Source organism: Lepidochelys kempii, chromosome 2, assembly GCF_965140265.1.
Source record: "Lepidochelys kempii isolate rLepKem1 chromosome 2, rLepKem1.hap2, whole genome shotgun sequence".
Classification (NCBI taxonomy): Eukaryota; Metazoa; Chordata; order Testudines; family Cheloniidae; genus Lepidochelys; species Lepidochelys kempii.
Genome location: NC_133257.1, coordinates 112,107,729 through 112,120,616, shown reverse-complemented (window position 1 = coordinate 112,120,616; position 12,888 = coordinate 112,107,729). Strand labels below are relative to the sequence as shown.

The window sequence follows — 12,888 nt, the reverse complement described above, 5'->3', positions numbered from 1 at the left end:
GCAGGCATGCAGACTGCCTTGTGCAACGTTTCAGCTTGTCCTAAACAGGGCCATTCTCTTGTGCAACATTTTAGCTGCAAAGAAACATTTGAGCTGAAAAGAAAAAGACTCCCCACTGCTCTTTGGCTGTTAGGGCTTCCTAGACATTGGGTCGGGGGACAAGTAGGGACTGCCTGATTCCCCTCACCCAACAGGTTGGGGAGGTGGACTGGAGCACAAGTAGGGGAGATTATATTACACTCAGCAACGTCCAATTACTCCACCCCTGCCCAGGAGCAGAGCCACAATTCTTCTCCAGGGCTCCTTCTGGGGAAGCACAGGTGTGTGCTGCCCCATATCCAAGGCACTGAGCAAAGGCTTAATCTAGCTTATGGTTTCTCAACTGAGGGGTTGCAACCACCCTGCCCTTCCCATACCGCTAAACGGAGGGGAGCTGCAGGCTATGCCACTTGTGTATTTTTATTTTTTGCAGGATTAACCCTTTAGTGGGGACTAAATCGCACTGCACGATTTCTCTTAGCTCTTTCTCTCCCCCCCTTCCCACCCCAATCCTTTGTCCTAAAGATGTCTTTTTACTCCTCCCCAAAAGCTTTCCTTAGGAACTGGAGTAGATGCAGCTGTGTTCAGTATTTGGCCCAGATTATTGGACCAATAAGTGGGGCAGCTCTGTCTCCTTGATGGGTCTGATTTCAGCCAGAACAGAAGGCAGAAGTGCCATGACCATGTCTGTGCTCAGGTCTCCCTTGATGGTTGCACTTCGCCTGCCACTAACTTTTTTGATCTCCATTATTACAGGCATTTTGTTGCAACCCAATACACAATACGGAATACATGGGAAATTTAGGCCAACGCTGCTAGACTTAAATGTCTTAGGGAGAAGTTACCTGCCTTCTGTAAGTACTATGTATGTCTATAGGGTACTTTCTACATCTTTAAAAACAGTTAATAATAAGCAGCAGCTCTGAAGACAGATACAAGCTGCTAAATTTAGGCTTGGATCAAAGTTTGGGAGGCGTTTGCATCCTGGGTTGGGGCTTGGCCTGCTGCAAAATTAGGGGCTGTGCCAGACTGGGGATATGTCTGTGAACTCCATTTTGCTTTGTCAATCCCATTTTGTCCATTATAACCTTCCTTCTGGAGTGTGACCTTCATGTTGTATTGTGAATTCCTTTGTGGATCAGAGTATCCATTTTATGGTAGGGGCTGGCTGGACTCCTCATGGAAAGACTATGTATGAGGAGGTATGACAGCGCCATCAACACTGAATGAATATCCTCTACTGGAATAATGGGTTTTCTACTGGTATGGTCATTGACTATGAATAACTCTCTACCCAGAAGCCAACTGGCGGAAGGAGGGGCCTGGAACCCACAACTCCCTCAGTTAAATGCACAAGAACAAAATGTGGACTAAGATAAAAGAGGGGTGATTCTTTAAGGACGCTCATAAAACGCAGGACACAGAGCAGGGCTGATACCAGGGTGAAAAGGTTGTTGTTGTTTTCCATAGATCTGTAACTCTCCAGTGCTTTCAAGAGTAAAGTGTCTGTGATTAAAAAAATCCTTTAAGACTGTGTTCCTTCCCTTCCTGTCATGTTGTCCCTGAAGACACCAGAACTCCCACAGCCAGGTGGATTCTGGGGGGATGTCAGTAAGCAACATGGGGCTCAGACAGCTGGACTGCCAGGTCCCACTGCCCAAGAAGGGTGTCAGACAAGGAATTTGCACCTCTGTTCGTGTGCCTGAGACATCCAGCTTTAGGAACAGTGCCCAGTCACTTCCTAGTCCCAGAGATCTTGGAAGCATATAGGCCCAGGAGTTGGGTCTGTATACAACAGCCTGGTGCTCATCCAGAAGAGGGAACAGGCCCTGCTTGTAACAGGAGCCAGTTGCAAAATGCAGACCCAGAAGCAGGTTTGGTGGTGGTTCCAGCCCATAGTAAAATCTGAGTATAACTTGTACCTGTATTCAGCAACTCCTCCTACGTGCTTCTTCATGGCTGTATCAGAACTCATCCCGTAGAACAGTTTCATCTTCTTGCCATTTTTTTCTAGAACCTCTCCAGCACATTGATCGTGGCCTGCAAACATTCCTCCAAGCATGACAAAATCAGCACCAGCTCCTGTGATCAGCAGAGAACGTGAGATGAGAAGGATGGGGGTGGAGGCGAGAGAGGGAGAGAGCACAATAAAAAACAAAGCAAAAACAGTCATGCAGCCGAAAATGATAGCCAGCCCTGTCTTGAATGCTTCAGAGCAGGGAAACCTTAACTGTAACAGACACAACCGAGTTAAAAGACATCCTTTACCAGCGGGACCTATACACACTGATGTCGTATTCCCTTGATATTTCAAACAAGGAGCATCTGATCTGGCTGTGATACTGAACACCACAGAAAGTGCTCTTTTTCGCTTCCATGTTCTTGCTTTCAAATTCAGTTTAGTGCTTTTAACTCGCATTACAATCCAAACACACGGAGAAGATGTCAGTCAGCTGCACAGCTCCCCAAATCCTCTCCAATCAGGTCATATACATGAGTGGGAATACATGTTTGGGAGTACACGGAAGAGGAACGTTCACCTTTATTTACTTTGTAGGTGGATTTTTGAAGTGAAAGATATGATGGCTCTGAAGTTTTTCTGCCCGCTTTCCCCCCCCCGCCCAGCAATGCAGTCATACAGTGCAGTGAGGGGTAAACCGCAATGGGTATGAGGTGAGTTTGTGTTTGGTTCAGATTACTAACATTGTAAAAAGAAAAGGAGTACTTGTGGCACCTTAGAGACTAACCAATTTATTTGAACATAAGCTTTCGTGAGCTACAGCTCACTTCATCGGATGTAGCTCATGAAAGCTTATGCTCAAATAAATTGGTTAGTCTCTAAGATACCAAAAGTACTCCTTTTCTTTTTGCAAATACAGACTAAGACGGCTGCTACTCTGAAACCTAACATTGTAAACTAGCCGGGGCATGGCTCATTTTCTTTCTCGTGTGTATGAAAGGCACATAGCACACTGGGGTTCTAGTCCGTCACCGGACCTCCTCAGCGCCAGGGTTATACAAAATATAATAATAAACACCCGAATATCTGGATGCTTATCCAACACCTACGCCTCCCTTGGGTTTGCAGATCATGAGGCCATTGTAGTTAACAGAAGTAGGATGAGGCTTTTGGAATCTGAATAGATTCTCTCAAGAGATTGGCCAGTTTTCCCATCTGTGCTGGAGTTATACCTTGAACAGCCTCCCCTAGGATATTTCAGGGCTTCCAGTCTTGGTTGGAACCAGGACATGCAGAATTCCAAGAAAATGAAAACTCATTTTTAAAACAGAAGCAACTGTTTTTGAACCAGGTAAAAAGGTTCAGATCTTGCTGTTTTTAGAGCCTGTTGTGATCCACCCCTGAAACAAAACACTTCAGTGGTCCAAGATGACTGTTTTGTCTATAAAAAGAAAAGGAGTACTTGTGGCACCTTAGAGACTAACCAATTTATTTGAGCATAAGCTTTCGTGAGCTACAGCTCACTTCATCGGATGCATACCGTGGAAACTGCAGCAGACTTTATATATACACAGAGAATATGAATATATATACACAGAGAATATTCTCTGTGTATATATAAAGTCTGCTGCAGTTTCCACGGTATGCATCCGATGAAGTGAGCTGTAGCTCACGAAAGCTTATGCTCAAATAAATTGGTTAGTCTCTAAGGTGCCACAAGTACTCCTTTTTTTTTTTGCGAATACAGACTAACACGGCTGTTACTCTGAAACCTGTTTTGTCTATGTGGAACTGAGTTACTGGTATAGACAGCACTGTCCTCCACTGCCCAGCTCCTTTACACGGCCCACAAATAACTGGCATTTATGCAGAACCTGATCTCACAGAGATGGGCCAGAACTAAAATGCAACATCTAAACACTTCCAAATGTTGGGAAAGTTCAAATCTAGATACAACCTTTATGACTGGCTCCCATCTCTGTTGAGCCAAACCAAAATATTGCCAACTCCCCCCCCACCCCAAAAAAAAAACACTTGGGAAAATCTGGATCCTTATCTGATCTTCACCGCTCCTCTATCTGTATCATAGGATGAACCAAAACCGTAGAGACAAATTTGAATATGGGAATATTTTTATCTGGAATCACATCCAAAATATGGAGTCTGGGTTCATTTCTAATAGCCCTAGCAAAGTTGAGTCCAGCTACAGGGCAACTCTATCACAGAACCCATCTGCCCTGGTATATAACTCTTGCTCCATCTGCCCCATTGGTTATTTGATGAGAACAATATGTTCATGTTAAAAGGTATTTTAAAAAAATATCTTTGTGCCAAATCACTGTAGCATATGTAATATTTATAGACAGGCACCCATTCAGGGTCTCCTGTCACTCCAGCTCACTGACAGGCTGTTTCAGATGGCTGTGAGATTCAAAGGCCCAGTTAGAAACTAATCTGATACTTTTCCTAAACTACCAAAACCAGGATTAGTGCCCACCTTCATCACAGTCATTCTAGATCACTTGTGGGGAGCTTCTCTTTCCTCAGCATAACCGTATACCATCTTTAAAGCAATGGCACTGTGAGAATTGTACTACTTATCACCATGGCTGGATTAAAATTACGTGGAGGCCTAGATTCAGTCCATCCAAAGGGACCCCAAAACAAAACAAAGGCTGCCTTGACAAAGTGCTTTTGGTGCTCCTGGGTCTCTGCCCTGCCATTGCTGCCACCTAGTCCTCACCCTCTCTCTGGTGATGGCTTCTCCACCCCATCAATCCACTCCATCAAACTTTCTGGGGCCATGGTCCTCTCACATCAAAACCAAATTTCAAAACTGCAGCATTTCTAAGGCTCTACCAAAATTCATGGACGTGACAAACATGTCACGGACCATTAAATCAATAGCTAGATTTCACAGGGGAGGTCTAGAGGGGAGGTGGAAGGGCAGGGCAGGGCAGGGAGTGCCCTAGCCAGGGGGCTCCTACCACACTCCAGCTGCTAGTCCTGCTCAGGCCAGGGAGGGACAGGACTTCCTCTTCCCCTGCACAGACCCACCTCCACGAACTTCCCCCAGCTGCAGGAAGCTTCAGAGCCCAGCTTCACCTCTGTGAACCTCCTCCGGCTGCGACTCCCCCCCACCCAACCCCCTTTTGGGTCAGGACCCCGACCATTACAACACTGTGAAATTTCAGAAGTACACATCTGAAAACGTGAAATTGACTAATTAAAAAAAACCCTGGCCATGAAATTGACCAAAATGGACCATGAATTTGGTAGGGCCCTGAGCATTTCCCAGAAAACAGCAATTCCGGTTCCCCCACAGCTCTAATTTAAAACAAAACAAAACACTTGAATCACTTGGGGGGGGCGGGGGGAATGGGTTTGAATTACTGGTATAAAAATGTACCACTTTTGCTTACCCCAGCATAGTTTGCCAAGGTTCCTGTCAGGGATGGGCAGGGTTTCTGCAAACCCAGCCCAGAACTTGACCTCATACCCTCCAGAACATTGAACTAAACTAACTGAAATACACGTTCTTACCATGCACCAGCTCCAACCACAAGAAGTCCTTTTAACATTGTTTTTCCCCAAGTGTTTTTGCTTCAGTACTTTCTGCTTCACTTTTGTGTTGCTATTGAGGACCAGGGGTTTTCAGAACACTCTTCCCCTTTTGTGCGGAGGTGGGGGCTATGTTTGTTTGGCTTGCTCACACGCCGTAGTGACCAGAGGTGCTGGTGATGGATTGCAAACCGGGCTTTTTGCTCGCTCACGATCACACACAGCTGGAGTCTTTGTTTTCCATGGACAATGTTTCCATTCAAAAGCTCATTTGTCAGGAAAGGGAAAGTGCAACAACACAGTAAGTACTTTTCATAAGGATCCTCAGTGAGCATTATCAGGCTCCACAGATACGCAGCACGACAGACTGCAAAGAAATCACTGCAAGGTCTGTCTCATAAATCCTCTATGCAGAGCAGATGTTTTCTGCTCTCATAGTTTCATTTACCCCCTCTATGCTAATGACTCCAAAACAGCTACTTCATCCCGTCTCTACTCTCATAACTCATCCCATCACTACCCCTCGGCAGGAAGGCTGTGTTGTGCTTTGGACACTGGACTGGGATACAGGAGCCCTGCGTTCTGTTCCTAGCTGAGCCACAGGCTTCCTGTGTGATCGTGGCCAAGTCATTTAATTGCTCCACGCCTCAGTTTCCACCTCTGTCAAAAGGGATGATACTTCCCTACCTCACGAGAAGGTTCATGGAAGCCACTCATGTTTGTGAGGCACTCAGCTAGTGCAGTGATGAAAACAGGTGTTAAAACAGACTGAATTCCTTGTTCTCAACCTTCCTCTCCACCTCAAATCCTTTCCCCTCCTTTTTCACCACCCCCGAACTTTTCACTCTCAACTCAGGCACCCTGGTCCAAAATCTCAGCGTCATCTTTGACTTCTCCCTCTCATTGTGTGCTCACATCTGACTATAACTTGATCCTGTCAGTTCTCCTGAAACATCGAGACACTCCAGCTCTTCTTCTGCACCCTTCGCACAAAAGCACCAGCTGTGCCCGGCTGGTCACTTCCCACATCCCATTGTAACCTATACTCCCTCCCCTTGCTTCCCCCAGTCTAACCAAATGGCTGCTGCAAGAGGCATTTTCCAATCACATCACTGCACTCTCAGAAACCATTCACTGGCAGACATGGGCAGCGAATGACCCCGCCCTTCAGGGAGGCTAGCCTCCAGGGCCCGCCCCTTCCACCCGAGGCTCCGCCCTCAACCATCAGGGCCCTGATCCTCCCCCACTCACACCTGGAGCCCTGAGGGGCCCCCCATGGCCAGAGGCGCTCCAGCCCACCTGCCTCAGCCACTTCATGCCAGTGCCCAGCCTGAGCACTGTCCCTGGGCTGTCGGTTGGCTCAAGCACCAGCCTGACTCCTGGGCCGCCAGCTGGCCTAAGCTGCACCAGGCTGCCAGTGCAACCTTCAGGCACCAAGCTCCAGGTGGCCGGGTGGAGCTGAGCCCCTGCCAGCTTCAGGGGAGAGGGGGAATGAGGGCGGGGCCTCAGGGTGGACCATGGGCGGGGCCACGGCCTGGGTTAGGGGAGGTTTAGCTTCCCCTGGCCTACGATACCTGCCACCCATGCTGGCAAACCCTCACCTTTTGCCTTTTAGTCTGCTTGTCCTTACCCTCAAGGCTCTGCACAGCGCTGCACCTCCATTCTAATTTCTTCCTATTGCCTCGCTGGCTGCCTCCTAAATGCCCCTTTGCCGCCTCCTGTCACACTCACCTTTTTTGCTTCCTTCCATGCTCCCCTTTACGCTTGGAGCTTCTTTCCTGGCACTATGCACAGAACAACCAGCCTGGCTGTTCTTTCAGATGCCCATTCCAACGGCTCCTTTTCACAATGTCTTTCAACAATAACCACTGGTCATCCAGACTGGTCATCCAGTCTGGTGTGCATCTGGGCTGTTATGTTTGTCTACCTTGGGGCCCAATCCTGCATTCAAATCTACTAGCATGGGCCCCTGGCCCTACGTGGGCTCTCAATCATCAATCTATTAACGATAAGGAGATCGCCCTAATCTGTGTCAACTCTCAGAACAACTCAGCCCTAATTGTTCGGCCATTTTGTCCAGCCTGCTGCCAGTGCAGGATTGTTGCCTAATCTCAAGTGTTTCTCAACCCTCCCCCTCTCCAAGAAGCAATCTGGGGTCTCACTCAAGAGGGCTCTAATGCCCCAATGCATATCCTGACTAGCCAGTTGCCATGCCCACATCTGCACTTCCACAGGTTTCAGAGAGCAAATTTCTGCTCAGGGCAGCCCAAAGAGACCATTCGGACTCACAGCGAACATTACAAAGACAAACAGTTAAACGTTTTGAAGTAGTTTCCTGTTGTTCTAATTTCTGGAAAGATTCCCACTGAAATAAGAGTTTTTCCACTGGCCAGGTCTCTTCCCCTCCAGCTTGGAATGCAATGAGGTCATAGTCCTCAGCTTGTAATGTCCTTAACAACAACCAGGGCAGGAGACTGAGCAGGATCAGGCTGAAGAGAGATTGGCAGAACAAAGAACGAACTGCACCGGGGGTAACTGTCGAACAACTGACAGTAAAATGCCACATGGGAAATTCTAACCAATCCAATCATTGAGCGGGGCGACTTAGCCCTATGGGGTATATCTATACAACCTACAGGAGTGAGTCTCCCAGGCCAGGTTGACAGACAGATCCCCCTCCCCCAGGCTTCGGAGCCTGACCTCCAGGCTGAGCTGCAGCTTCCAAATTCTGTCTACACAGCTATTTTAAGCCCTATGCAGGCTCGGAGTCTTGCTCCTGCTGGTTGCGTAGACATAGTAACAGTGGCCCCAGGTTCAGCCCAACTTTGGACTGTCCAAAGCCAGCACCAGCTGCCACCATTCAACCATGTCAGAATTACACAATTCTAACAGGTATCAGAGGGGAAGCCGTGTTAGTCTGGATCTGTAAAAGCAGCAAAGAGACCTGTGGCACCTTATAGACTGGTTAGGTCCTGTGATGGTGTCGGTAGTGTAGATATGGGGGCAGAGTTGGCATCGAGGTTTGTTGCATGGATTGGTTCCTGAGTTAGAATTACTATGCTGCGGTGTGTAGTTGCTGGTGAGAATATGCTTCAGGTTGGCGGGTTGTCTGTGGGCGAGGACTGGCCTGCCTCCCAAGGCCTGTGAAAGTGAGGGATCATTGTCCAGGATGGGTTGTAGATCACTGATGATGCGTTGGAGAGGTTTTAGCTGAGGACTGTATGTGACGGCCAGTGGAGTTCTGTTGGTTTCTTTCTTGGGCTTGTCTTGCAGCAGGAGGCTTCTGGGTACACGTCCGCCAACCTGAAGCATATTCTCACCAACCAATCCATGCAACAAACCTCGATGCCAACTCTGCCCACATATCTACACCAGCGACACCATCACAGGACCTAACCAGATCAGCCACACCATCACCGGTTCATTCACCTGCACGTCCACCAATGTAAAAGATGCCATCATGTGCCAACAATGCCCCTCTGTTATGTACATTGGCCAAACTGGACAGTCCCTACGTAAAAGGATAAATGGACACAAATCAGATCTTAGGAATGGCAATATACAAAAACCTGAAGGAGAACACTTCAACCTCCCTGGACACACAACAGCAGATTGAATGGTAGCCATCCTGCAGCAAAAAAATTTCAGGACCAGACTTCAAAGAGAAACTGCTGAGCTTCAGTTCATTTGCAAATTTGACATCATCAGCTCAGGATTAAACAAAGACTGTGAATGGCTAGCCAACCACAAAAGCAGTTTCTCCTCCCTTGGTGTTCACACCTCAACTGCTAGAAGAGGGCCTCATCCTCCCTGACTGAACTAACCTCGTTATCCCTAGCCTGATTCTTGCTTGCATATTTATACCTGTCTCTGGAAATTTCCACTATATGCATCTGACGAAGTGAGTATTCACCCACGAAAGCTTATGCTCCAATACGTCTGTTAGTCTATAAGGTGCCACAGGACTCTTTGCCGCTTTTACAATTCTAACAGCGCTCCACATCCCTAGGTCATGTCACTCATGATGTGATCTAAGAGTCCTGTGATAGTTCCGAGGATTCCAAGCAGCAAGTCGATAGTACCCAGCTGGCAGCAATCAGCTAGAGTGCTGGCCTGGCCGCTCACTCCAGAACAGAGGTTTCCTGACTATGGGTCCCAGATCACAAGGATCCTGCTTTAATTCTCCCTTTATCATCTGGCCTATTCTAAAGATAGGAGCTATATGCAATCCTCGGAGCTGAAGCTGGATTTCAACTCTCCCAGCACTCACACAAAGTTTGGGTTGGTGCAGATCTGAGGTTTTGGTTTAGGCCTCTGATTTCTACCCTTTGAAAATTTCCTGCCAGGTAAATATAAGAACATAAGAATGGCCATACTGGGTCAGACCAATGGTCCATCTAGCCCAGTATCCCCTCTTCCACCAGTGGCCAAATCCAGGTGCTTCAAAGGAAATGAAGAAAACAGGCAATCAACAAGTGTTCCGTCCCCTGCTGTCCACTCACAGCTTCTTGGCAGTCAGAGGTTTAGGGATACCCAGAGCCCGGGGGTCACATCCCTGACCATCAGTGGCTATTAGCCAAGAAGGACCTATCCTCCACGAACTTATCTAAATCTTTTTTTGAACCCCCATTATAGTTTTGGCCATAGCAACAAGTTCCATAGGTTGACTGTGTGTTGTGTGAAGAAGTACTTTTTCGTTTGTTTTAAACCTGCTGCCTATTAATTTCATCAGGTGCCCCCTGGTTCTTGTGTTATGTGAAGGGGTAAATAATACTTCCTTAGTCACTTTCTCCACACCAGTCATGATTTTATAGATCTCTATCAGATCCCCTCTTAGTCGTCTCTTTTTCAACCTGAACAGTTCCAGTCTTTACAATCTCTCCTGATAAGGCAGCTGTTCCATACCCTTAATCATTTTTGTTGCCCTTCTCTGTACCTTTTCCAATTCTAATGTACCTTTTTGGAGATATATGCTGTATCACAATGCCGTGCCGTGACACTGGCATCACAACATGCTAGCGTAACAATGACACTGTGTTGTCCTGTTGCACCCTGGCACTGCCATGTTGTAACACCCCCAAAGGTATTCCAGGGTGTCTTTATGCCCTTCCATCCCAGTGTGGGGATGCGCTCAGCCCCATCAAAATCAGGACTGCCCAGCTTAAACATGAACCAACGTCAACCTTACTGCTAGGACTGACAGACCCCAGCTGTAATTTCTGTGAACAACAGAAAACACGTAAGGCAGATTCTGCTCACAGTCACACCAGCGTAAAGTTGGAGTAACTCCACCGAAGCCACTGATATCACTGAGAACAAACTCTCTCTCTTAATAATTAACTGGGATATACTGAAAGCTTGCTCAGCCCCAGCGGCTTAGTAAAAATAAAATCCCCACTCTTCAGCTGTGCGACTGACTCCGTACAATTTACCCCAGACATCAAGTTTGCCTGCAATCGTTGTTTTGCTGCATACGCATTGTACCTTCACTTGTCAGCCTGGTCTCAACAGTGAGCAGCTGAGCAGAACAGAGGGTCAGGACGAACTGCATGTGTCTTACGCATGGCGTGGCCACGAACCGAAACAAAACAAAGCCTAATGTCAGGCCTCCCAGATTTGGCAACGTCCCAGTGAAGTAATAGTGAAAGCTAGTTGGAGGTAACCTTTATCTTTCAGCTACTGTCTCTGCAGGTCATAAAACTCCCGTCTCAGTCACCCCAATGTTTCTAAATAAGATGTTGATCTGTGCATTTTTTTGGTCTGTATAATTTGAACTGTATAAATTAGATATAGGGTCAAATTCATAGTTTGTGTATTAACTTTAGTGGGGTTACCCCAGGGATGAAGATAGCCTGGTATTGATTAGACATTTAAGGCCCAATTCATGCTGATGTAACTTTACTGACTGCATGGGAGTTTCATCGGAGATGAATTAGGCCCTCAGACTCTAAACACGACATAGTGTACTTACCAAACGCTTTGGCGACATCTCCTGGACAGCTACAGCCTCCATCCTGCAACAAGCAAAACAAAATAGAAGTCAGTGAGCAGCAGGGAGCTCACACTCATTGGTGCCCTCAAAACTAATTTGACACAGCAAACATTTGTACAATACAAAACCTGTAATAACATAGCAACCCTTGGGAACCAGCATGGAAAATTCAAATGTAATGATTAGCAATGATTAGGTGCCAGTGGAAATGACAAAGCTGTGTACACATTTAGGACACAACAACTGGACAGGATTTTTAGGAACCCAGATTAATCACTGTAGTTTCATTATCTTTTTAAACCTTATTTACTCTGCTACACATTCTGCTAATGATACTACTGGTAAAAACCGCAACATTCACTCCCTGTTGCAAACCCCAGAAGCATAAAAATTGGAAATGTAAGCCCTCAATGCTCATACAGGCCACCTCCCTGTCAATGAAGGACTGTGCCCACTACTGCTGCTACTGAGAGCTCTATTATAAACCAACAGACATTTTAACTGTTGGTTTACTGTACATTGAGGAGTCACAGCAGAAGGCAATGTGCTAGCAGAAATAGTTTTTTGATGCAATAATCCACAAGTGAGTTGGGTAATCTCGCCTCTAGTACAAAATATAATTCTCTCATCATGTTCTTCACCATAAACTATGGGCTTCATAAAGCACAAGCTTGAGGCTTTTCATCTTAGACCTGAATGTTTCATCTTCTGTGCAATGTGGTGGTGGCAGTGAGTGGAATGGTGGTTGGGGAAGAGCCATGTAGGTGGAGGAAGGGAGGAATGAAGGATTCTGGGGCAGCTCTGTGTATGTTAATGTAGGTCCTGTCCTGTAAAGTGCTGAGCAACTTACTAGATGCTAAATGTCCTTCGAGCTGATTGATGAGCATGTGACCTGAGGGAGCACCTTACAGGATCAGCCCTTTCCAGGCTAATAAGTTTCCTGTTTTTGATTTTGTTGTGCAAGCTGCTCCAAAGCTAGTATTTTTACTTCATTTTGCTTCACTTTTTCCCCATCTGTAGCAGTTTGTGCTTGTGTATGACCCATGCAGCTGAGCACAGCCAGAAACTCCCATCTCTGCTGCATTTTAGAACAGACAGTGGAAGCAGTGGGCATGTTAAGCCTTGGGTGCGCACACAAGTGTTTCATGGGCTTTCCAAAGGAAACTGAGCTAGTGACCTAAGTTGGTATCATGGTGCTTTGATTGCCCAGGGGGAATATATCCTGCTGATGTTTGGGGTTTTACTCTATTTGCGGATAGCAAGAGAGACACTCCGCTGGAGGTTAAGATAGCTAAACCTCTTGCTGTCAGCTCCCACAAGGGAATGCTTCTGGACT

The 12,888-nt window shown here is 46.8% G+C and overlaps 1 protein-coding gene across 7 annotated transcripts in view; it reads right to left on the bottom strand.

The window, feature by feature from the left end:
- Positions 1-12,888, bottom strand: part of GMPR (guanosine monophosphate reductase) — a 73,379-nt gene that overhangs the window by 13,021 nt on the left and 47,470 nt on the right. For all 7 annotated transcript variants that reach the window (XM_073331987.1, XM_073331981.1, XM_073331984.1 and 4 more), the window contains 2 exons: positions 11,532-11,574; positions 1,962-2,121 (listed from right to left, as the gene is read on the bottom strand). In XM_073331987.1, coding sequence (XP_073188088.1) covers positions 1,962-2,121; positions 11,532-11,574 — 203 coding nt within the window. The remainder of the gene's footprint in view (positions 1-1,961; positions 2,122-11,531; positions 11,575-12,888) is intronic.